The 26,621-nt window shown below is 35.6% G+C and overlaps 1 protein-coding gene across 4 annotated transcripts in view; it reads left to right on the forward strand.

Annotated features, from left to right (window-relative positions):
* LOC111149136 (Cbl proto-oncogene B) overlaps window positions 1–26,621 on the forward strand; it is a 216,429-nt gene that overhangs the window by 78,877 nt on the left and 110,931 nt on the right. For 2 of the 4 annotated variants that reach the window (XM_022506080.1, XM_022506103.1), the window contains one exon: window positions 11,564–11,710. The exons of the other annotated variants lie outside the window; for them this stretch is intronic. In XM_022506080.1, the coding sequence (XP_022361788.1) occupies window positions 11,564–11,710 (147 nt within the window). The remainder of the gene's footprint in view (window positions 1–11,563; window positions 11,711–26,621) is intronic. 4 annotated transcript variants of the gene reach the window in all.

Here is a 26,621-nt window from a genome sequence, read left to right on the forward strand (position 1 = left end):
TGGTTCAACACCTGATGGCCTCGATCACATAGCTAGCAGGTGAGGTGTTGCTGCCTTGCAGCTGGGGACTCACTAGGGCCTTTCTGCATGACTGCTTGGGCCTCCTCACAGCATGGCAGCTAAATTCCAAGAACATTTTCCAAGATGCAGAGGCAGAAACTATAGATCTCCTAAGGCCTAGCATCCGAATTTAGGCAGAGTCATTTCTACCACATTCTACTGATCAAGGCCAGGCATACCCTAGACCAGGTACAAGGGGAGGAAAAGTAGACACCACTCCATGATGGGAAGAGTGGTAAAGAATATTTGGCCATCTGTAATCCTCTACAAATCCCATGAGACTAGTACTCATAATTCATATTTCAGAGATGAAGAAACTAAAGCTTAGAGAGCATAGCTTAGTACCCAAGGTCATTCAGTTACTAAATGGTCTAAACTCAAATTTAGGTTAATTTGACGCTAGAGCTTTTAACTAATGTCATATACTGCATTCAGGGGGTAGGTAGATTAGATCTATTTGTCTTCACCAAAACCAGTATCTGAGGGGGTTTTATTGATGTGGGGGTTATTCGGTTTGCAATCAGGCTGAAATAGTAAAGGGATTTTATTCATATTATTGATCAGCCACCCTTTGATGCGTATTATTGATCAGCCATCCCATTTGATTCATATTATTGATCAGCCAGCCTAAGGAGACATAATAATCTCCCTAAATTTGATATTTCTAAACTCTTGGTTGAGATGAAAGTTAAAATTCTTATACCTGCTATTGTCCTATGGTTACTACATATATTAACACATTTCCTTACCAAAAACAAGCAAAATTAACTTTTTATACTATAAGTTTTCCCCTGGGCATACTCTTTTTTAGCAGTCTATATTTTTTGTATGGTTTCAGTATCCTACAGTTTACTATTCATTAGGATGAAACACACGGCTTTTAAATTGCCCTTTTCCTTGTTATTTCTGCTGCTTTGGTGGTTTTCTTTTGAGAGCCAGTGTTTTTCAAAGATTTCTTCTTGTTGAAAAAAGATAAATGTCAGAGATGCCTATTATGGTAAGGAACAGAATAAAAATTAAGGCTTCCAAATATACTAATGATTTCTTATGTTTACTATAAGTTCAATTTTCTATGTTCAATTTTTGAATCCTGACTCCAGGATCTCTGCACTCTCTAAGGGAGACCTGTTAAGGAAAGTCTGTAGCTTGGAGAGGTTATAGAGCATCTCCTACTTCGTATTAGTTGTGGGTTATGAAATGGATTCACAGTGTTTGTTTCAAGCATACGGGCTTTGTGGTGCTAGGGCTCTCTATTCCCTTCCTATTGGCCAGATTGAAAGTGATGATCCACTCCTAGAATGTTATGGGACCTCAGTAATGAGATACTGCATTCACCTCATTTTATAGAGGAAAACCCTTTGAATAAGAAGCTTTCAGCTCTTTCTCCTGTTGTGGATCAATGAGACAAGCAGAACTGTGTCTAGAACCCTACTCTACAGTGCCATGTTTTCCTCCACTGTATTAGAGTTTGTCCTTCATGGGGCTTGTTTTTGGCAATATGGAAACCGCTTGTCTCAGGAGGGCCCATTACCACCACTCAGCTACAGAATAAGTTAAATCCAGTTTAAGAAAATCTTAGACCTTAAAAAATTTTTTTAATATATCTGTTGTTGCTTTCTATATTCAGAAATTTTAAGAGGTTGATGGTGGTCCAGGGAAATCCTACTGCTAACAACTATGACAGGCATGTTTTCCTCTGATTGCTTTACCTTTTTGTTTTTCATTTTGAAAGAGAAAAATATCTCCAGGTACTCAGTGCTTTAAAAACCCCAGCATTTCTCTGCAAGGCCACAGACCTCTAAAGCAGCCCTTCTCTCTTGAGTCATTAGCATATATGCATATTATATATTTGGTAAGCTGAAGAAAAAGTGTGAGTAATTGAATCCTTTGGTCCTGTGTAACTAGAATTACTTTCATGCTGTTTTATGACAAAGATATATATATGATGTACTAATTTGCCTATATAGCTATCGAACTATGTTCCTAAAAGTAATTCAACTTGAATCAAGTTTTTTTTTTTTAAGAGACTATTATAAAGGTAGGAGATAAATTCACCAACTAGATTTAAGTATAATGAGACCTAACAGAGTGAGATGACTCGTTATTCTGCTTAGCCGTTATTCGATTGTCTGACCTTTGTGTTCCCTGCCTAATGTTCTAAACAAGTGAAATTATAATTGAGGCCTTCATTTAGAGAGGGATTTGGAAAAATACTAGTGTGCCATTGGTGAATGCACTGTGGCCAAAAGGCTAATACATTCTAGATAATTGAAACTCAAGAGGTCAAGTAGAAGGTTTGGGGTGATTGCACAGGAGATGCATTCTTCACTTGAGAGCCAAAGCAGCCTGGAAGTCCGTGGGGCCACAGGATGGGGACAGTGCCGTGGGCGTGGAAATCTGTTCACTGTCCCACATGTACATTGTAGGTTTGCTTGAGAACATCAGTAGAATGGCACTGCAATGACATTTTTATTTCTTGTTGAAAATTGGAATACTTAAAGACAAAAAATAGAAAACAGTTATAAACTACCCAGAGATTACTACTATTTGTGTCTTTTTGTGTATATCCTATAATTTTTTTCTATTTATCTATAATGTGATATTCAGCTTTTAATAAAACTAAGACTGTCCTGGGCCTACTATTTATTATCCTTCTTTTCACTGCGTTCTTTTATTTTGTGGCATATGCACACACATACACGTTCAGAGTGTTAGAATGTGGTATCCACATCAGATGATACCAAAAATAAATGAGAATTGCTTGGAAAAATGGTGTTTATATTTCCCGCAGTCATTTGAATGATGATCATTTTAATCCCAGTGGAAAGATGGAAAAAAAATCTCATGACTTTAGCTTTTTTCTGCTAGTAATGCACAATGTGAGCATGGGAGAGATGAGCTTTATTCTCCTTTGTCTTTCACTTGCTCCAAGAAAGCAGGGTTGAAATGGGGCAAAGGTATCAGTAAGGAAAATTTCCAGAACCAAAAGGAGGAAGTAACTGTCAGGAACAGGTAATGTGGTGGGAAACTATGTAATGCTTCCTCAGAAAATCCAAATGTATTCAGTTTACTTGAGGTTCTGAAAACCACACTTGGGGGATATAGAACTAATTTCCTTTAGCTTGCTGGTATTATATTTCCATTCATGAGGAAATTTAGAAAAAATCGGGAGAAAAAAGATCTTAAAACTCCTAGAACAGCGATTTTTTCTCCAATTTATACATAAACCCCAGATTTTTAATTCTTAAGGCAGCTTTTAGTAAAAATTTCTTTTCATCAAGGTTTGGAAAGTTAATGCTTTTACTAAGTGTCATTTCTATGAACTCTTTTTATATATTGCTCCTCTCTATCTGTTTATTGGCCCTGTTTTGCATTCTGGAAAAACTTTCTCTTTTTTTCTTTAAACATTTTATTTATTTGACACAGAGAGAACATAAGCAGGCAGAGAAGCAGTCAAAGGGAAGGGAGCAGCAGGCTCTCTGCTGAGCAGGGAGCCCGACATGGGGCTCCATCCCAGAACCCTGGGATCGTGACCTGAGCCAAAGGTCAGCCCCTTAACTTACTGAGCCACCACGGTGCCCCATGGAAAAACTCTCTTATTTATAGTTCTTTAAATATTTCTGTGATCCTTGAAATGAACATTTACTGAATATCTGTTACATGTAAGAAGCTCGTAAAAGAATAATAAGAGTTTCTCTTCTCTAAAAAAAAAAAAACTTTTGATCTGATGGAAGTGAAATTCAGTGTGCATATAAAATAACCATTGCTGCTCTGCAGAGAAACCTTTGTGGTGTGGCAGGTCGTAGGAAGTGGTGGGCGTAGTGTCCAATATATCATAGCTGAGAAAGGAGTACAGGGAAGGGACCGTGGGAGTACTTTGACATAAAATTGGTGCAAGTGAAAGTTCAACAGGCTAACTAACGCATAGGACCCTTGTTATCATAGGGGAGGAAGAGACAGGTCAGCACAAGGTGTGGAGCAGGAAAATTGGGAGACTATCGGATAGTTGGAGGAGAGGGAGAGGATGGAGAAGTGGTATGAGAAATGGCAGAAAGGTGGCCCTCTCCCACGGAAAATAGAAATCCTTGAAGGAAATATTTTAGGAAAAATTTAAACCATATTTGATTGAGTGAAAAAAACAAAACAAAAACCATCCTTGTGATGAAAAATAAAAATGTGGAATAGAGAGTGTAATAACTGAAAGATAATTGAGAATTCTCCATTAGAAGCAATAAATACTAATTAACATAATTCAGCTTGCTACTTCACTGTAATTTTTTTTCTCATGGTGGTTTACAGGGAATTGCAAAGAACTGAAAACCTATTAATAAAAGAAAAAGTGTTGCTTCAGGGTCAACTTTTGTTTGTTGATGAGTCTGGGTTTTTTGTTTTTTTTTTTTTTTTTTTTTTTTTAAATCACATTACTCCAGGTCAAAAGTATAGTTTGAACTTCTAATGTTTCTTTTTCCTTTGGGGGGGGGAAAAAAAACCCTAACAAAGAAAACAGAGTTCTATGTTCTGATTGCTTTTATATGAATCTCATAGCGACGTTGACTTTCCACCTAGTTTACAGAACTTTCATTGCATTTTATCTTAAATAAAAAGGAATGTAGGAATGGATTTTTTCTTTTCTCTCTCAAGTAATTGGTCTACATTTTTAAGATTTATTTTACGAAAGGATACTTGTTACAAATTAGGTTTAATCAAAAGATGTCCCGTATTAAAGACAAAAGGGTTTTCTTTATTGAAGTGGATATTGTTAAGCTTTTAAACTAGTTGAAAGTACTGGTAATCATATCATACAGTAGTGGGTTCTTACAATAAATTTTCCATATAAAATTGTAAGAATCACCAAAGAGATGTTGTTAAAACTGTTGAAATCACCAAAAAGATGTTGTTAACCCCACTTTGGCATCACCACAATATTTTTTAACTGATATTAAAAAATTATTTGGGAAGCTTTTTTGAGATAAGGTTTATTGTCCTTTTCTTCATGGAAACTGTCATAATCCTAGGAAATTTCAAGATCTATACAAATGACCCCCATTCAAACTTGGAGTTATCAAATTCCTAGCTTCAGTAGCATTCACCCTACTGTGCCTTATTGATGTGCGGCCACATTCTGCCAGTTCTGCATTACCACAGGAGTTGTAAATTCCTCTGCCTCTCTCCCTGATTACCACATTTGTTCTGGTTCTTTCAAAAAGTTATTCCCACTGCGTTGTCCTGTGCCTTTGGAGAAGTCTAAGCCCCCTAAATTCACGAAGAGTAGGATTGTGCCATCATCTTTGTGTTATCTGGGACTAAACCAAACCTAGTATCTATAGACACTGAAGATTTATGGGATAAGTGACTGAATGGATGAATTGAATACTTGTCCATTGTTTGCCATGGGACTATAAAAGGCCACCATTGACAATTGATGATCTTAATAAAGTGGGAATGATGATTTTTGCCTCATTAAGATGGCCATCAATTTAATGGACAATAATATTGGAAAAATTGATGGAAAATTGATGGAAAAAATGATACCTATACTTTTAGACAAAAGTGGTAGGTAGAATTAATAATAACACTTACTGTTTTTTAAATTTGATGTGTTAGGCTCTTACCTACATGCCTTATTTATATATAACAACTCAGTGAAACAGGCATTTTTATCTAAAATTTTAGGGGTGAGGAAACTGATGCAGACAGACTGGTTAAGCGACTTGTTCAAGAGTAAGGATATAAACCTAGTACTATCAAACTTCAGGATAGGATTGTTGACAAAGTAAGCAGAATATGTTTTGAATGTCACCTGGGAACTTGTCAAGGGATACCGTATTTGATTATAATAGGCATATTTCATGTTTGAGTTAGGTTTAAGTAAGGCATTTGTAAATTGCCCATTTAAAACTATTTTAGAAAGGAAATACATTGACTGTGAGAGCAGCATCCTTATTTTGAGAGCTAACTTCTTGCTGTTCTCAATAGACCTTTGCAGGCAATGCATTTAAGATGTCACAGAGAGATCAGAGGATGCCCAGGGTTTGTCTTTTCCCAGCCACAGTTTTGAGCTTGGCTTCCCTGGCCATGTTAGTGGTAGACGATGTATCTTTTAACAAAAGAAAAAGGCCTCCTTAGTTACCCAATTTAGTGTGGCTTTTGGACTGACATAGTTTGCTAACTTCCTTTTTAAGTGAGCAGTTCAATTCCTAAAAAGTAACCTGGGACAGCTTGAAAAATTGTCCTTTCCCCTGCTCAGGTGAGTGAGTTTCGGCTCACACTCTTTATTTCTCTTATGACTTGGAGTAGACTCTGAGTTTTCATTGGTAACTGCCTCACACTCCCCTTAACAATATTGGGAACTTTAAAGCATTTGGGCAGCAAATGGGTGAGATCCAGTTTTATTTAAGACTCTCAGGATCCACCTCAATAATAGTCTGAATTCCCATGAGGGAGAAATGAAAGGCAAGTCTTACATCAGCTTGGTCTCCTCACTTTCTTAGGAATCGAAATGTTCCCAAGGTCCAAAACAGTGTGAAGTAACTCTCTAAACCTATCTTGGAGGGCACTGCCTCAGAAATACAGTGAATGGAAATTGCTCTTTAACTGGACGTGAGTCTCATTTTAAATGCTGCTGTTTATATTCTTTATGTCCTGCCTTTCTTTTTATGTTGAATTTGTTTCACCTTGTAAAGATTAGGAGGAGCATGTTCTACCTTTTAAATGTGAGAATTGAATTATTAATAGTTTGGGGATAAAAAATGGTCTTCTCTTTCTTCTACCAAAGGTAGTACATTCTCACAAACTTTGGACCTCACTGATACAAAATGTCACTTGAATTTTTTTACTAATGCAGCCTTTAAAGCTTTTTTATTTCTTCCTTGATTTATGACACAGCTGTTTCCTGAATGGAGAAAATGCTAGAACTACATGTGATCTGATTAGATTACATTCTTCATGTGTCTCCCACATTTAGTGGAAGCTACACATCAAATCCTGATGTACTTTTTATTCATTTTTCAAGTTTAATTTATCACCCCAAGATGGCTATAGTTGATGTGTTGCCCCTTGATATTGTATCATGATAATCTATTCATGTCTTTTTCTGCCATACAACGTGCTGCATTTATTAAGGGTGGGATTGTGTCATCCCACATCAAATAGTGTGTGCCTCAGTCTCTGATGTTGGCTGTAGCCACCTAAACCTACTGAGACTTAGCATAAGCAGAGAAACTTCATCGTTCCAGAATCATGCTAATTCACTCCGATTCAACCTCACATTCTGTTCAGTTAAATGTAACTTGACTTTTGGATGAATTGATTCATACCATTTTAAAGAAATACAGTGTTGGATAGCTGAATCCAGGACAAAAAGAGGCACCTTGCTTTGGAGGCTGAGGCAAAGAGAGGATCTTAAAGACGATCTTAAGCAGGCTCCATGCCTAGCACAGAGCTCTACATGGGACTCCCTCTCTTGCCCCTGAGATCATGATCTAAGCCAAAATCAAGGGGCAGACTCTTGACCCACTGAGCCACCCAGATGCCCCATTCTAAGCAATATTCTTGACACTGCTAATGCATTTCATGGTTTTTTAAATAATATAGCTAGCTTTCCTTCTCCTCCCTTCTTCTTCTTCAGGTTTCCTCTAATATTTACATCTTTTACTGGTTTACACAGTATTGCCATCTGGAAGCTACTTTTTGATCACCTGGTATTTCAAGATACTTCTGTTTTAAAGCCTATTTCTTAATTAACAATTTTTATAAAAAACTTAACAAAATTGTAAAAGTGGCTTAGCTTGTGGTGGTTAATAGCAGATATGTGGCAGTAAATAGTCAAAATAAAGTATTTCTTACATGTGAGAGTGTTGCAAAATTCCTTGTAAAGTTAAAGTTATGTTTACAAGATTATTGAGTGGGCAAAGTTTTTTATTTCTTTAGATGTTTGGAGGTAGGGGAGTTTTAGTGATAGAAGAATATTCTTCCTTAGTAATTATCCTCTATTAAGCAGTCATCATTTTGGTGTAATGGTGAGCAGCGATCAGGGTGCTTAGGGAAAATTGGCCAAGTATGGAAAAATTTCATAATAGGAAAAAACATTTCATCTATAAAGAAGATGTATAGTTGTTGCTTTTCTTCTGTGTCTAGATGGTTAGAGATACATTCCTGGATTTTGTTTTTTCAAAATTGGAAGTTATTTAAAGAAAAAGTAAGATGGGGAATTAAAGCACATGATATATAAATAATAGCAAACAACAGCAAAACCCCACAGTTATATAAAAGACAAAACCACATGCTGTGATAATAAATTTAAATGACATTGGATAGTACAATTAGGCATCTCTTCTTTTCATGTCTTATGGATTGCAGCCTCTGAAAACATGGACCTTTTAAATAATGGATTTCCAAGGTGATCATTTACATATATGTGGTACATGTGTGTATTTAAAAATTAGGTATAAAATAAATATATATTTTGGTCTGTGTGAAAATTAAGGTAATGCAAAACTGTTGCATTCACATATTTTTAACAACTTGAATTTTAGTTTCTTTAAAGACTAAGGGCAGGGGCGCCTGGGTGGCTCAGTGGGTTCAAGCCTCTGCTTTCGGCTCAGGTCATGATCCCAGGGTCCTGGGATTGAGCCCCGCATCGGGTTCTCTGCTCAGCAGATAGCCTGCTTCCCCCCCTCTCTCTGCCTGCCTCTCTGCCTGCTTGTCATCTCTGTCAAATAAATAAATAAAATCTTTTAAAAATAAATAAATAAATAAAGACTAAGGGCAAAAAAATCTATCTTTTTCCACTGCCGTAGTTTGTACAAAAAGTAAAAAGTGTGGCAATCCATTTGTAGGAGTAGGAAAATTGAACTCTTTGACACATTTTATTTATTTATTTTTTTATTTATAAAGGTTTTATTTATGAGAGAAAGAGCTCAAGGGCACATGAGTTGGGAGGAGGAAGGGAGAAGGGAAGTAGGCCCACCCACCCTGAATGGGCTCCCTGAATAGGGAGCCCGATGTGGGGCTTGATCCGCGGACCCTGAAATCACGACCCAAGCCGTAGTCCGACACTTAACTAAGTGAGCCACCCAGGCACCCCTCTTTCCCAACATTTTATAATTAAGTAGATGATTAGTTCTACAGGTACTAGTGATTACTAGAGCTTCTAGACTCTATCATGTTACTATTTCTGCTTTAAAGAAATATATATATATATATATTTATAGCCAGTGGATCACATAGCTGAGATGGGTAATCATTGACATTGTGCTTCAGACTTTAGATCTAATAAATAAAAATGAAAAACATTTGGATAGGATTATGATTAAAGAACAAAGACATAAAGGGATGGAGAGCAACCAGTTCAGACATAAGGAACAGTTGGTTTACCCTAATTATAGACATCTTGATTTTTCTTTTTTCTCCTGTGTGTATCAATTGGAAGTTTGGTGGAAAATTAACCCTTTTGCCTAATGATATAAATAAATTTGTTGCAGATTTTCTAAAAGGACTTTATGCCCTTCCTTAAACTCAAATTTCAAAAGTCAGTTGCAGTTTGTACTGGCCACAGTTTCTCCCTTTGATCTGGTTCAGTAGTTCAGTTTTCATTTCCTACAACTGAATTTCTTGTATCTACCATCATCTAAATGAGGATGTGTTGACATCAATGAAAAGATCAAAGACTCAACTAAAGAACACTCACATTTGGATTAGGCTGAATTGTGTGGAAGTGTGGCTGAATCTAAGAAAATAATGGAACAATGTGTGCAACCATAACGATTTTGCAGATTGTTTATTGTTGCCAGACAAGCATTAAAATATGGCCTAAAATTCTGACTCTTCTTTCTTATAAATCTTCTCATAGATTATAAACATTGTGGAAATTGGGACATTTTTGGTTTTCCAATACAGATGAACTCATTGAGGTATAGATTATACTCTTGCTTTCCTTTCATTCCTACTTTGCCCACTTTTTATCATGAGTACCTTCATGTATTCTGTATTCATCTTACATGGGAAGCTGTTGGCTTCTTTCCGAAATGTTTTAGAAAGAGTGGTACTCATTGATTTTATTGACAGGTGCATATTATATGATCTCTTAGGTACCTAACATGTTTTCACTTATTATCTGAGAGTTATTAAGCACAGATATGTGACTATGAGGTAAAGAACCACATCTCTCAGTGTCCAGGGCCTACTGAAACATTGTAAGGTCTTCAATGCAGTGCAGACTTGATGACTTTCTCTAATTATCGTCTATATTTACTTTTAGTCCTAAAGCAATTGACTCATCCCATCCTCACATCCTGACCCCTCAACACACCCACAAAAGCAGCTGAAGTTTCAAAATAGAGTATTATATGTGTACCTATTGAGGTCTGGTGATTCTAAAGAAACAGAAATACAAAGAAGCAAGGTCAGTTCAAAACTGACCAGTTCTTCAGTGTTCTGTGTTTCAGTTGCTTCTTTACTGTTTTGCACTAGCAGTTTTGGACTGATGAACATAATGTTGTAAACTTCTTAGGAAGTAGCGGGAAGGAATGCCCGTGATAGTAGTATTTTGAAGTGTGAATCATATTTTGAATCGCATTTTGAATCCTGTCAGAATCTCCGGAAATCACACCTGCCTTTCCCTCCATTCCAAACCATTTTTTTAATACCACCGTAGCTTTTTCTTTCTGAAGCAGATTTAATCCTCTGTTCCATCTTTTTAATCCATTTTGGTTCCCTGTTGCCTCCAGCAGTAGCCCTTAGCAAGGGGAGTACATTAGAATCACTCAGGGAGCTTCTGGAATTATGCACATACCTGGAACCCATCACCAGAAACTCTCATTTCTTGGTGGGAGTAGAAAGCCTCTTTGACAAAGAGTTTGTTCATTGTTTCATGTGCCTCTTTATGTGCTGTCCCCACCAAAATTTCTCATCCTGTGTCTTGCCATTTCCTTCAATAGCTTCCTCTTCTCTAGCCATGCTAAACCCGGCTATGACACAAAGCCTTCTATCCCGTCCCTCTATGCTTTTGTATGGAAGCTGTTGCTACTGCCCCATCAATACCTTCTGCTTCCCTTTCCTTCCTTCCCTCCCTCCACTCTAGGTCTTTTATCTGTCAAACTGCTTAATCTTCGTAGATTCTCCTCTAATGACAAATCTTTCCTCACTCCCCCATGTAGAAGTAGTCACTCTATCTTCTGTGTGTAGTGTTTATATTTGTTTATGGTTTTTTCAGGAGTGCGACTCTCCCATTCAACTGTGAGCCCATTGAAATCGTGTAATTTATCTTGTTCATGTTTATGTTAAACGAGCACATGGGTGAATCATAAAGTGAAAGCCTCTTGGGAATTTAAGTGGATAGTTTGTATGAACACTGTTTTTAGATGCATTCTTAAGTTGAGGTTCGTGATCCGCCCCAAGACCTATGTTAATACTGTACATAATTTTATCTTCCATAATATATATTCCCATTAAAACTTGCACATATGTTTATTTATTTTTTTCATTTACCGCCTTGTGTCCACAGACGAAATCTCACGAAACTATCCCTTATCTTCAGTCACATGCTGGCAGAAATCAAAGCCATCTTTCCCAATGGGCAGTTCCAGGGAGATAACTTTCGTATCACGAAAGCAGATGCTGCTGAATTCTGGAGAAAGTTTTTTGGAGACAAGTAAGTAGAGATCATTATAGTCTGTGTCCGATTTTGAAGAACGACCTCATCCTGCCTCCGGTTCCACATGGTTATGGATTTCACTCGAATATTTTGAGACTGTACTGGCACATTTTTTATGAGTGTTTTGATTGCTAATTTTCCTATTCAGCCACCAAAAGTATGCTTTAATAACTGAATAGTTTTATATCCTTGCAAAGCAAATATCAGTTATACTACATTTACTTGAAGAGCATTCACTGAGTGAAATAGCTTGCTCTAAGAAGTAAAAGGTATGTAAGACGGAATCTCTCAAAAGCTTACAGCTTTTTATGACTTAGTACACACTTAAGACACATGCACAATAGAAGGCAGAGAAGGATAGATACTTTCAAAATGGCACAAAGAAATTGTTCTGACAATTCAGAGAGCAGCAGTTGCTTCATGACTGAATGAATCAAGGACTGCTTCTCCGAGGAGGTGGTGTGTGAGCTTGGTTGAGACCTGATATTCAGGTGGGAGAGAAAGCCATGGCACTCCAGTTCAGGCTTTCTTTGTGTCGCTGCACAGAGAGTAAGTGTGTAAACGAGATAGAGAAATGAGGATCATGTTATCACAAAGTAGCAGATAGAGATGATTTCCTTTAGGTACTTCCTCCCCAGACATGAACTTTGGCGAGCACACTCAGAAAGTCCTTGAATGCCGGCAGAACCCTGGCTGAGTGTGAAGGGGGAAGAGTGATTGCTTATACATAGATTGTTTTCATGCCTTAGTTAAAAGTCTATATGTTGACTGGTGAAATGAGACCTATAAAATGTTGGTATACACTTTTGATGGTCTTAGTCCTTTGATGCTGGTGAATTCACTCGAACAATGGGTTTCCTTTTTTCTTTTATTTTCTTTCTTTCTTTCTTTTTTTTTTTTTTCTCTTAATGAAGTGCTATGCTTATCTCAGTACTAAGTGGTTAAGCTTTCTAACTTTTTGCTTTGGAGATGTTAAAGCCCTTTCCATGTTTCTTAAATAAAATGTATTCTGAATGATTTGTCGGCACTAAAGGGTGAAATACTGTTATTGCCACTAACATGAATGTTTTGTGTTCCAGAAATCTAGCCATTTATAATGCTCCTATATCCATTCACAAATGCAAAATTAAAAGGAAAGATTCATCCTCCTCTAAATTAGAATAACAGCCAAAAGTATGCTAATTAAATACTTGTGGACCATAGAAAGCAGAAAGGCATTGCCCAATTCTGGGAGTCCAAAATGAGAGAGTTTCTTCAAGTCACAGCTCATATATTAACACTTTGAGCCTAACACACACAGTTGGTAACCTTCAACATCTACTTTATCTTAAAATTTTAAGAACATTTATAGGCCAAAATGTTTGTGGTATTTCTTTTTGAAAACTGAAAATTCTGGTGAATCATGAAATTGTTCGCTTGTCAAAAGGTCAGTAAAAAATGGAAAGATTGCCCACACACTTTTTTTTTTTTTTTTTTTTTTTTTAAAGAGAAGAGTTTGTGTTGCTGGTACCTCAAGCCACAGAGAATTACGCATTTCAGACTTCTTCGTTTCTCTTTATTTATAACCATAGACATCAAGGGGCTGACATTTCTCTCCAACTGCTACATGAGTGAAATCACTATTAAATCAAATGGGGCAGTCTTAAAATACTGATTAAATACTCTCCTTACCTCCCAAACCTTTTTATGCCTTTTTCTCCTGTCTTCACTTACTTGAGAAAGCTGTTTCATTTTTCTTTAACATTTTACTTTTGGGATGAGAGCCAAATTTAAAGCTCCTTCTGGAGCTCAGACATATTTCCATAGTCATCAAAATTAATGATTCTTTTATTAGATCATTGGAGAAACCATCTTTATATTCTCTGTGGGTTTTTGCCTTATTTCACAATATTTTATTGAATGAATAAGCAAATGCATGAATGATGTAGCCTTTCAAAAGGTTGAATTCTTTTATCTTCCTTATGCTCTAATACTAGTTTATATTTTTGCATAACTTCTCATATGGAAGCATTTCTGTCATTTATCTAGCTACACATTGAAGCCATGTGAGAATGCTTTCATTTGATCTAACCAGTGCCTTTAAACTTGAGAATAGTATTGTTTCCACAAATGTAATCATTGAGCAGTTAGTTCTAAAAAGAGCCAATTGGGTTATGATTTTTATAAGGCAGTTTTTAAGCTTAAGGTATTATTGCAATTTTTTTTCAAAGTAATTGTCAGAACAAGATATTAAGATTGAATTAAAATTGGGGAAAAAAACTATTTTTCAAAAGATTTTGTAAAACTCCTAAAAGCAGTTTTGGTATTCAGGCCTCATAAATACAGGAAGCAAGAAAAAATGTTTTTTTTTAAATTTTAATTGCAGTATAATTAATATAGAATGTTATATTAGTTTCAGGTATATAATATAGTGATTCAACAGTTCTACACATAACTCAGTGCAGTGCCCCTTAGGATAAGTATGTCTTAATCCCCATCACCTATTTCACTTAGTCCTCCCACCTCCTTTCTCTTTGATAACCACTAGTTTGTTCCCTATTTTAAGAGGTTTTTTTTGTTTGTCCATTTGTTTTGTTTCTTAAATTCCACATATGAGTAGAATCATTTGGTGTTTGTCTTTCTCTGACTTATTTTTAGCATTAAACCTCTAGATCTATCTATGTTGTTGCAAATAGCAAGGTGTTATTCTATTTTATGGCTGAGTAATATTTCACTCTACATGTATACACGTCTTCTTAATCCAGTCAGCTATCAATGGGCACTTGGGCTGCTTCCATATTTTGGATATTGTACATAATGCTGCAGTAACATATGGGTTCGTATATCTTTTTACATTCTTTCGGTAAGTACCCAGCAGGTACTTACCTACCATTAGGGGACTTACTGAATCATATGGTATTTCTAATTTAAATTTAAATTTTTTGAGGAACCTCCATACAGTGTTCCACGGTGGCTGCACCATTTTGCATTCCCACCAGCAGGGCACGAGGGTTCCTTTTTCCCTACATCATCACAAATAGTTGTTGTTTCTTGTGTTTTTGATTTTAGCCTTTCTGACAGGTGTGAGGTGACATCTCATTGTGGTTTTGATTTCATTTCCCTGATGGTTAGTTATGTTGAGCATCTCTTCCTGTGTCTATTGGCCATCTGCATGTCTTCTTTGGAGAAATGTCCAGTCATGTCTTCCACCCATTTTTTAATTGGATTATTTGGGAGGTTTTTTGGTGTTGAGTTGTATGAGTCCTTTATGTATTTTGGATACTAACCCCTTATTGAATATGTCATTTGCAAATATCTTCTCCTACTCAGTTCATTGTCTTTTTGTTTCCTTTGCAGTGTAGAAGGTTTTTTGTTTTGTTTTTGTTTTGTTTATTTTTGTAAGCTCTATGCCCAGCATGGGGCTTGACCTCATGCCCCCCAGATCAAGAATATCTTGCTCTATGGACTGAGCCAGCCAGGTGCCCCCAAAGCTTTTACTTTACTTTTGATGTAGTCCCAGTGGTTTGTTTTTACTCTTATTTCCCTTGCCTCAGGAGATCTATCTAGAAAAAAGGTGTTTATAGTCAGTGTCAGAGAAATTACTGCTTGTGTTCTCTTCTAGGATTTTTATGGTTTCAGGTCTCACATGTAGATCTTCAATCCATTTTGAGTTGTTTTTGTTTATTATGGTGGAAGCAAGTTGTCCAGTTTCATTCTTTTGCATATAGCTGTCTAGTTTCCTAAGCACCGTTTGTCAAAAAGTCTCTTTTTCCCATTGCATAGTCATCCCTCCTTTGTTGAAGATTAATTGACCATAGAGTCATGGGTTTATTTCTGGGCTCTCTGTTCTGTTCCATTGATCATGTGTCTTATTTTTATGCCAGTACCATACTGTTTTGATTACTACAGTTTTGTAGTGTATCTTGAAATCCAGGATTCTGATACCTCCAGTTTTATTCTTTTTTTTTCCCAAGAATACTTGGCTATTTCAGGTTCTTTTATGGTTCTATAGAAATTTCAGGATTATTTGTACTAGTTGTGTGAAAAATGTTGTTGGTATTTTGATAGAGATTACATTAAATCTGTAGATTGCTTTGCGTAGTATGGACATTTTAACAATATTTGTTCTCCTAATCCATGAGCATGGGATGTCTTTCCATTTCTTGGTGTCATCTTCAATTTCTTTCATCAATATTTTATAGTTTTCAGAGTTCAGGTCTTTCACTTCTTTAGTTAAGTGTATACGTAGGTGTTTTATTCTTTTTAGTGCAATTATAAATGGGATCATTTTCTTGATTTCTCTTTCTGCTACTTCATTATATGTGTATAGAAATGTAACAGATTGCTGTGTATGATTTCGTATCCCAGCAGACAAAAATCTTTAGGTGCCATGCCTAATAGTTCATTTCTGTGCTTCTCAACCTTTTCAAAGTCATGGCCGGGCCCACCTCTCTGCTCTGTCTAGCTGCCAAAAGGCTGTGCCTGACTGGAGTCCCAAGTCGATCAATAAGAATGATGTCCCATGGTAAACTGGTTGGGAAGGTCTGCATTTGTTAGGTTTTTATGCAGATTCATTAAATGTTTCAATGCTTGAGTCCTGCTTCTGCTTTCTTAGTCTGTTGACCAGGAGGTAGTAGAAATATATAGAGAAAGAGAAGTGACATTATTGAGTAAATGTGTCTAAGTAAATTCTGCAAAATAAGATCAATACCAAACTGAATCTTTGCACTCTGGAATAGTAGTTTAGAGTCCAGAAACTCTAGGCACCAGTCTCAAAAAGTAGATTACTAACTGTTAAAAACAACAAAAATCCATTGATGGGATTAGACTGTGGCCGACAGTCATTTTTCTAAGCAAGTCAGATAGCAGGTTTTGGGCCACAGGTGCTAAGCACTTCTTTACACTGAAGAGCTTTAGACATACATTTCCAGCCAAATTATAATTCAGCAAGAACCATGAATTCTAAACCTGCATTTTTTTATGTGTCACCTTCTTTCCATCCTTACTTCAAGTTCTGTTCTTCAATTTCAAGTTCAAATCCTTCTGTGTATTACAGCAACAGCATTCCGATCCGTCTTTGTATCTTCAGTAAGAACCTGTCCTGTTGTTTTTCGTAGACCACAGAGCTCTCAAACAAAACAAAACAAAACAAAACAAAAAAACAAAACCCCCCCCAGAAGTAATCATTCTATTTTTTGTTAGTTTTTTTGGTCTGAAATGTTTGTATGAGTTATGATTGATTCTAGGTTAAAATGTAAAATCCTATTAATATGACAAACTTTAGGAACTGTTTGTTTGTTTTTTAGCTTCATCTCTTTGTAGTCTGCTCATGCACAAAGAAAGAACCTAACTACACAGCACTATTACACGTATTTCCTGATGTGCATTTCCCGCCCTATTTTTTGTGTTTTTGTTTTCCTAGATTGCATCCACTGTTTGGAAAGCTACTTACCCATGCCACTTTGGAAGCTACCCTAATCTAAAGTGAATATCCAAACTCTTTGCTTCTATGTGCCTTTGCTCTTATCTGTCCTATTAGACTGCAATGAACTGCTGACATGATCACATTTCCTGAAAGACGAGGAAGGTGTTTTGGAAGCAAGAACCTGCCTTCCTGATTTTTGTTTCTTAGAACCTGGCACATTTCCTGGAATGTGTATGCACTAATAAATGTTAACAGATTGCACGAATAATTGGATGGATGGATGGAGGATATTTATTCTCTGCTCAAATTTTCAATGACTTTATTATTTACAAATTGATTTTTTTTTTTTTAATCTTCTGTTCCTATGGTTCAATTCCCTGGAAGCACCCTAGCCTCTTCTTTCTTTTTTTACCATCCCAGAATTGCTCGAGTCCAGTTCAGAAGCCACCTTTTCTGTACTGCTCTCACTAATATACACCCTTCCGTAAGGTCAACTTTAGCTATTCCATGCCTCGTGTCCCTGTTGTGTTTTAGACATGTTTGTATTATTGAAGGTATGTTTGCTTTGTGGGTCTTTCCTGCTTGACTGTGAAGCTCTTTGTTGACTTTTTATCCAAAAAATTTCATCCAGATACATTGGCAGTTATTATATGTTAAACTCTGTGTCCAGTGTTTTCTTATAAGCTAACTTCATTTTTAATATAATCTTTAAACATTATCCTTTAAAGGTATTGAGTGAATCCTTTAGGTACTGTATACATAACAGACAGTAATTGTTGGATGAATTCATGTATTTTTCTAATTCATTCATTCATTTCTAATTCATTCCTTTCTTTTACTTATGTCCTGGTCTTCAGTCAAGCTGGATTATTTGGATGATCCCTGACATACCAGCAGTTACAGGTGTCTGAGTACTCATAATGCTCCTCCCGCTTATGGTTTTTATTTGCTCTGCCATATATGTTCTGATTAATCCCTCAAAGTGAGTCTTGCTTATGATTCTGTCCCTATTGTTGTTGTCCCTAGATCTCTTCTTAAACCCCTCTAAGCTCTTGTTTATCCTTTGTATTTATTATTTTTATTGTTTTAAAATTATTTATCTAGCTATTTTACTTCCCATTAGACAATAAGCTCCATGAAATCAGGCTTATGTATTCATCCTTGTATTTCCTGAAGTACCTTAGCACAATGTCTCATATTTAGATTTCATGAACTGTTGTTTATTTAATTCAAGTGAGTTGAGGAGTAAAGGACTGGATGTGGGTGTGTGCATATGTGAGATATGACAGGGACACAGTTTGCTTGTTTGATTGGGAGGCAACAGGCTGACAGGTAGGTATACAGGTAGGTTGTCTACATTCATGTCTGACTGTAACATTTACTAACTTTGTGACTTTGGACAAGCTACTGGGTTTCTCCATGCATCAGTTTCTTTATAAGATGTCAATAATAATAAACAATAATACCTCCTAGGTAGTGTTGTCATAAAGGTTAAAAGAGTTAAAATCTGCTGCTACTAAAAGCTAGAGATCAGTGTCTGGCATTTAGTAAGTACTCTGTGTTGTGGAATAATTAACCAATTCAAACTTTTCATCTTATTCTAAACTCTGTTATCTTAATTATTCAAATAATTTAGTTAATATTCAATTTTATGTGATGGATGTTCTATAGTCCCTAGAAATCTGAAAGCAAAAACCAAAAACAAATAATAAATTTTCTAAAATTGGGTGTAGGTTAAAATATAAGAAACTGTCCTGCTTACCGTGGAAAAAAATTATCTATTTAAAGCTCATTTTACTGCCTCTACCTTTGATTTCCTGGGGAAGTGGTATGGACCTTCTTTGGTTTCCTGTATTCTCCTTTCACTTTTAATAAGAAATGAAGGACAATAGTTTCTTTACCTTTCCAATGGGTGAGATACGTATTATTTTAGCATATTAACTAGGTCAGTGTTTCCTCTAGTCAAAGAAAAGGCAACTTAATCATATTTAATCCACAATAGAAATTAAGGACCTCTACAAGGTAACTGGACAGCAGGAGCTCAGGAAAAAAACTGACCTAGAACTCAAGAAATTCTATTTAATATTTCTCTTATTTAGTCAACTTCTATTATTGCCTATTTTTTAAAAAAATCTAAGGATCTTTATATTAATAAGGAAAATGAAATTAGAGGTCTATTTTGTATAACTCCTTATAACAAGATCTTAGATACAAAAAGCCAATAAGATGCCAAATTGTAATTTTCTACCTTTAAGGAATATGTATTCAATTTGGAGAAGAGAGTATATACAGAGTTAATAAATATTTAAACCAGCTCTGTGCCTTAGAAAGATGCCTAAATAATGTTACAAATATGAAATTATTTACTACGTGGTCAGAGGACCACTCCGGCTTCATGGAGGAGCTGGTATGTTGTATGGGTTGCACATATGTTAAGAAGGAGTCTGTTCCATGGAAAATGCTGTGATTGAGACTGAACTATTACAGTGTCTGCTGGAGATCAAAAGAAAGATAGAGATAACTTCAAGGTTACATAAATGCCTTCATTTTTTCCTCCTTTTTGTTATTTTTTTCTTTCTCCTTCTCTTCACTCTGAGTGCTTCAGTAAGTGACCTTTACCTAGTGAAATCACCATGATTTAGGTTCTTTTTTTTTTTTTTTTAAGATTTTATTTATTTATTTGACAGAGATCACAAGTAGACAGAGAGGCAGGCAGAGAGAGAGGGAAGCAGGCTCCCCGCCGAGCAGAGAGCCCGATGTGGGACTCGATCCCAGGACCCCGAGATCATGACCTGAGCCAAAGGCAGCGGCTTAACCCACAGAGCCACCCAGGTGCCCCAATGATTTATGTTCTGATTCTCATCCTTGAAACCATGATTTCATGGAACCAAGAGTATGTTTATAGAGTGGACACAATTTAACTGAGCTCATAAATTCTTCTATAACCCAGATTTTTTTTTAAATTTACAATGATTGATGCCACTATCAGGCAGATGAGGATGTATATGTCACCATCAATAAATTATCGGTAGAGCTCTTTCAAAATTCTTGGTGAACATGGAATCCAAATAAGGGGTAGTGGTTTATGACCCACTGTAGGAGTTACCCTCTTTCAAGGACGCAAGTACTTGCAACTGTTACTCTCTCTAACTGTGCTTTGAAAGCTCTGTCCTATTCCACCCCTTTGTACTTTCTTTTTCCCTATACAAAGTTGCATTTTTAAAGCTCTGTTCTTTCCAGCCCTGAGAACAATGGGAACCCATTGATGGGTTTTAGGCCTGGAACTGGTTCCTCTTGCATTTTAAGTGGGTGACTTCTTGCTGAAGTATGGATAATTAATGTGAGCAGTGGCTTCCAAACCCATTTGATTATATTCATTATTACTAACTTATTAAATACTTCTTTTTCCTCAACACAGCACATACCCTCCCCAATGTCCATCTATTAAATTATCATCTGCATACATGCATATATTTTTGTATTAATAGCATGTAATCTCATATGTAAGACAAATAATGGACATAAAATACAAAAAAAAATTTTTAAAGAGTTTACTTATTTATTTGACAGACAGAGATCACAAGCAGGCAGAGGCAGGCAGAGAGAGAGAGAGAGAGAGAGAGAGAGAGGAAAGCATGCTCCCCACTGAGCAGAGAGCCCGATGTGGGGCTTGATCCCAGGACCCGGAGATCATGACCTGAGCCGAAGGCAGAGGCTTTTAACCCACTGAGCCACCCAGGTGCCCTGATAAAATACAAATTTTAAAAACTATGTAAAGGAGCACCTGGGTGGCTCAGTCAGTTAAGCATCTGACTCATGGTTTTGGCTCAGGTCATAAGCTTCCGGTCATGAGATTGAGCCCTACATCGGGCTCCATGCTCAGCTCAGAGTCTGCTTCAGATTCTCTCCACCTGACTCATTCTCATTCTCTCTATCTCCCTCTCTTTCTCAAATAAATAGTTTTCAAAAAAAATAAAAATAAAAACTACATAAATATGCAAGTAGAATTTCAATATTTTCTTCTCATCCCAAAAAGGATCATCTTATGTACCCTCTGGGGTCTAACTGCCTCCCCCACCCCTACATATTTTAGAAACTGAAAAATTAGAAGAGAAATAGAGGACTCATAGTAGCATGCTGTTGTAAAAAACTAGGTAGCACTTATAATAATATACATAAAATAATCCGTATATAAAATAATACATGAAATAGAATCAATACACCAAATAACTTATACATATATATAAGTAAAAGAAGGACATGGATTTGAGAATGATATAAAGATATATTGAAGCATACCTGATTATTAAGCTATATGAGGCAGAAGAAAGGAGTCAAATGTGATTTCTCAATTTCTTATTTGAACAACTGGGGCCCTTTCAGTGAGAGAGGAAAAATAGGAAGAAGAGGGGATTTGGCATCCAGATAAGTTCAGTTTAGACTATGTTTGATTTTGTGTACCTAGATAAATCTATGTGGTGATAAGCATTAGTAAATTGGATATACAACCTTGAGACTATGGAAAGAATATAGAATAGGGTAGAGATTTTAGAATTGATGGTATATTTATGAGAGTTTGCAGGTTGATAGCCTGTGGAGTATTTCTTGGCTTTATGAAATATTTGACTAAAAAATTAATAGTAACTTTTAAAAATTCATTTTCCATAAAAATAATGTATTGAATTTCATTGAATAATTGGAAGTGATGGCGCCACTAGATCGGAATTCTGAGAGGGCAACATTTCTCTAGATCTGGGTGCCAGCTGCCCGGTTGAGACATGCTCTCCTTCAGTTCATTGCAATCCTTAGCTGGATCTCTTTACTCATTTCTGTTAACTGCCTGGTTCCCAGATATTTGAGTTTGTAATCTCCGAAAGCTATGTGAAGCCACTGATGTAGACCATGCAGAATGTGCAGGGAGAATGAAGAGGGACAGATGCTTAAAGAATTCTGATAAATGGGAGTGCCAGGGTGGCATAATCAGTTAGAGTTGGATTCTTGGTTTTGGCTCAGGACATGAGATTGAGCCTCAGGTTGAGATTGAGCCCTGAGTCAGACTCCAAGCTGAGCCTGGAGTTTGCTTGAGATTCTCTCTCTCCTCCCTCTGCCCCTCTTGTTCATGCTCTCTCACTCTAAAAGAAATAAATAAATCTTAAAAAGAAAAAAAAAAGGAATTCTGATAAATGAAGTGTTCATTGAAGAAATTTAAGGAAATGGAGGAATTGCCGGAAAAGCAGGGGAAAAAACATGAGGAGCATGGCGGAATTACACATGCTAAAGGAAGACAATATTTAAAGAAAGAAGGAGATGAACCAGATAATAGTACTTAAAGATCAAGCTAGATAAAGACCTTAACATTTCCATTAGTTGCAGTAACATGAAGGCACTTAATATCTGATTTATTTTCTCTTTTAAGAAATTCTTTAAGTCTCCTTCATAACCAAAGCTTTAATAGGCTCCATGTGTTTATGCAGTTTCTTATGTGAGGGTTTTAGAAGTGTTGTTGAAGTTGGATATTTATTTTGCTTCCATTTAACTTAGATCTAGCAGACTTTGCCTATTGCTTGTCAACTCGTTTCACCTTTGTAGAGAGATTTATGAGGAATTTTTAAAGTTATGGACTTTGTTGTTTATAAGATAGGCTGGGCTCTTACTGCTAAAAAGAAGATCATTTTAAAGCCTTGCTTAAGCCCTTCTGTGACAGGATTTTCTAATTTTAGGATCTATAACTTCCTGATTTTCTTTAATCTGACCTCAGAAGATAAAAGGTTATCTTGCTGTGATCCATGTAGCTCATGTGTCTTAAAACCTACCAAGTATCATTAACCTTTCAGAAACAATATACTGAAGAAAGTTGTGCAGTAGAAAGAAAAGAACAAATATTCATTGTTTTAAGACCAGAATCTTTGTTTGTCTATGGTTCATGACTACTAAATAGAAAAATTAAACATGGAATTTTGACATGTTCTTATGGATTATATTTACAGTTCCACTTCCTATCCCTTTTCACCAATAAATTTTATTTATTTCAAAGCCAGAAAATAAATGGAATTATGTCCAAAGTAATGTCATGCCTATAGTAAATTTGTCATGTTCAAAAGTCTGGTCATGAGACTAGAAGTTAGAAAGCATCAAATCTATCATGTGAATGAACTTACTGAGAAAATCAGGAATAATGTTGAAGAAACTATTTTCCTTGTTTCTGCAATTTTATAAAATATTTGTCTCGAAATTTTACTTTTAGAATCTGAAAATGAGAATACTTGTCCATTTTACAGAGAAGTAATGCTTGTCTACACTATAGACCAAATGTTATGAATGTTTTTGGGAGAAAAAACCCCTAAATACCCAATATATGTGTCTTTCTGTATAAGAGTCAAGAATTTTCACAGAAATGATTAGATCTAATTATGAATATCCTTGATAACCATGGTTACCATTGTGTCCATGAGGAGTTGTAAGGTAACTACTTGATGAGAATTTTGATATGTTCTTTGTGTGGATTGCTGGAAAATATTTGCTTTTCAAAAATAAACAAAAACTTTCATATCTAGAAACATTTGTGATGGAAGAGTAAGAACAGTAGAGCCTGATAACAGTCTATTTTCATATTCTTTAACAAAATACAGAAATAATTGCAGAAAAATATTGGATTTAGGGAATAACTAAATGTAATGTATCAACAGACTTAGGAGTCACAGTACTAATATTTGCATCCATAATAAAAATCAAAACATATAAGACGTCTTATGAATGTTTCATTATCTTCTGAACAAAAGTAGCCCTCAACTTAAAGGTATTGACACTGAATATATCTTTGTTGGTCAAAGTGAATTTTCTGACCAAATTCAAATGAAATTAAAAATAGGAATGGGTTAATACAGATAGAACAGATTTTCATTTTGTTTAAAATCAAGGTGACATTTTATCTCCTTTAGCTAGAAGGAATTTGAAACAACTACTATCAACACCCCACCCCCACCACAACAACAAAACCAGCAACCAACAAATACACATTGACTTCCTTATTTATATTATGACAAGTACTACATCTGTTCCCACATTTTCTTCTTTTTCATCTTCAAGTTTTTATGTAAAAATTTGTAAAGCCTTATATATTCAGTTTAATATACATACAGAAAAGTAGACAAAGCATAAGTGTAAGGCAAAGAATTTTCATGACATGAACACACCAGTGTAAATGCCACCGAGCACCCCTTCCCCCCAACCTCTCAGCAAGTTCCATACAGTCACTGTCTGCTCATGGTATCCTGATGCCTAGCTTCATGGAATCATTCATAGTTGAAATTCTACAACTATGTTCTTTTAAAAAAAATCTGGCTCCTTTCATTCTTTGTTTATGAAATTGACCCAGGTTCTGCTATGTGGCAAACTGTTCATTCTTCTTGCTCCATTGTGCAGCTATACCATACTTTACCTATCGATTCTATTCATGACGGTCATTGGGTTCTTCCTCCTCTGGGTTATTATCAGTAGTGCTATTATGAACTTTTTTAAAATATATTTTTAAAAACCCATATAAGCATATCTGTTGGGTGTATCTAGGAATGGAATTGCTGGCTTCTAGTTTCTGCATAATTTTAGACTTAGTAGCTTTTAGGAGTTTTCTAAAGTGGCTTACCAACCGAATCACCTTTGAGCAGTGCCTAAAGGTTCCTGTTGCTCTGTATCTTCTCCAACCCTTTGATATCCTTTGTGATTTTTTTTTTCTTCATAAACCATACTAGGGAGGTCAGGTGGAATCTCACTGTGTTTTTAATGTACACTTCTCTGATGACCAGTGAGGCTGAATATATCTTTGTTTATTGAACATTTTGATTTCTTTGTGTATGTGAAAATCATTTGTCTAATTTTGAGTAGTTATTATTAATATTTAGATAGGACTCTTTTGTCAATTATATGTTTCTCCCAATGTGTGTTTCCTTTTCCCCTTTGTTAGTGATCTCTCTTCATGAACGCAGGTTTTAATTTCTCTTTTTCTTTATCCTTTGAGCATTTTGGGTCCTGTTTAAATTTTTTGCTTGCTCTAAAGTATTGAAGATATTCTCTAGTTTCTACTAAAAAAAAAAAAAACCCTTTAACCTTAGACCTAAATATCAAAGATAAAACAATAATCTAAAATAGAACTTTTATATAGTATTAGGGAAGAGTCAAGATTCAGTTTCTTCCATATGTACATCCATTTGACCCAGCAGCATTTATTGAAAACATCATTCATTCCCCACTGCTGTTTAAATCTTATTTAAATCTTATCTGCATATCCAATTTCCAAATATGGTTGTATTTCTTTCTAAAATTATTGTTTTGTTCCATCTATTTGTTTATTCTTGTGTAGTTATCACACTGTCTTAATTAATACAGAGTTTGAGTTTGTCAGTGTTGTTTTTTATTGAAGATGGGCTTGATTATTCTTGGCTTTTGACATCTCCCTATAAAGTTTAGAATCAGCCTACCGTTTCCTACTACAGATATATCTCCTAGAATTTTTGACTGGGGTTATATTAAATCTAAGAGTGAGTTTGGGGATTATTGATAGCTTTAGAATATTGAATCTGCCAGTCCATTAAAATGTTCTATCCCTTTGTGTCTTTTATATCTCTGATTGTGTGTGTGTTTGTGTTTATCTCTTGGCGTTGCCCATCTTTTGTTAACTTCATTCCTCTTTATTTAATATTTTCAGATGCTATTGTAAAAATCAAGTATTTTTAAGTTTTATTTTCTAATGATACATTGCTTATTTATAGAAATACAACTGATTTTATATTAGTTTTATATTCTGAAACTATGTTGAATTCTCTTATTTTTTCTCATAGTTTAACATGTAAATTCTTTTGTATTTCTTTCATATAAAATCATGTCTAAGGCAAATACTGTTATAATTTTTGTTTTTGATTCTTCTTATGATTATGGAATATATTTTAAAACAGTTGTAGCATGTCTTTTATGTCTTTATTTCTAATAAACTTCTGGCTATAGAGAAAAATAAAATAATCACTTGAACTCCCACCATGATCAGTTCTTATCAGTTAAACTGTGTATTGATCTCTCCAGACATTTTAGATAGTTTTTAGCATTGGATTATAAAGGACATACAATTTCAAAAATGCTATTCCCATTTAAGTATGTCATGGACATTTTTCCATGACAATATTCTTTTGTACAACTGTGAATTGCTGTTAAAATATTATAATCTTTGAATATAATATGTCTTATGATTACCATTGAGCATATTTGTTTTTAATTTTTTACTGTTATGAACAACACTGTATTGAAGAGACTTATGGATGGATATATGTGGTGCTGTGTGTTTGTTTATTTATTTTTGACATAATTTTGTGAGGTAAAATTCCTAGAAGTAGGCTTTCAGGGTCAAAAAATATAGGCTTTTGAAACTTGCTGCCAAATTGCCTGTTAGAAATTCTGTATAAATTCTCATTCACACCAGAAGTATATGACTTTTCAAACACTAGCCTTTGTTGAGAT

Source organism: Enhydra lutris, unplaced genomic scaffold, assembly GCF_002288905.1.
Source record: "Enhydra lutris kenyoni isolate GAN:26980312 unplaced genomic scaffold, ASM228890v2 scaffoldscaffold2, whole genome shotgun sequence".
NCBI lineage: Eukaryota > Metazoa > Chordata > Mammalia > Carnivora > Mustelidae > Enhydra > Enhydra lutris.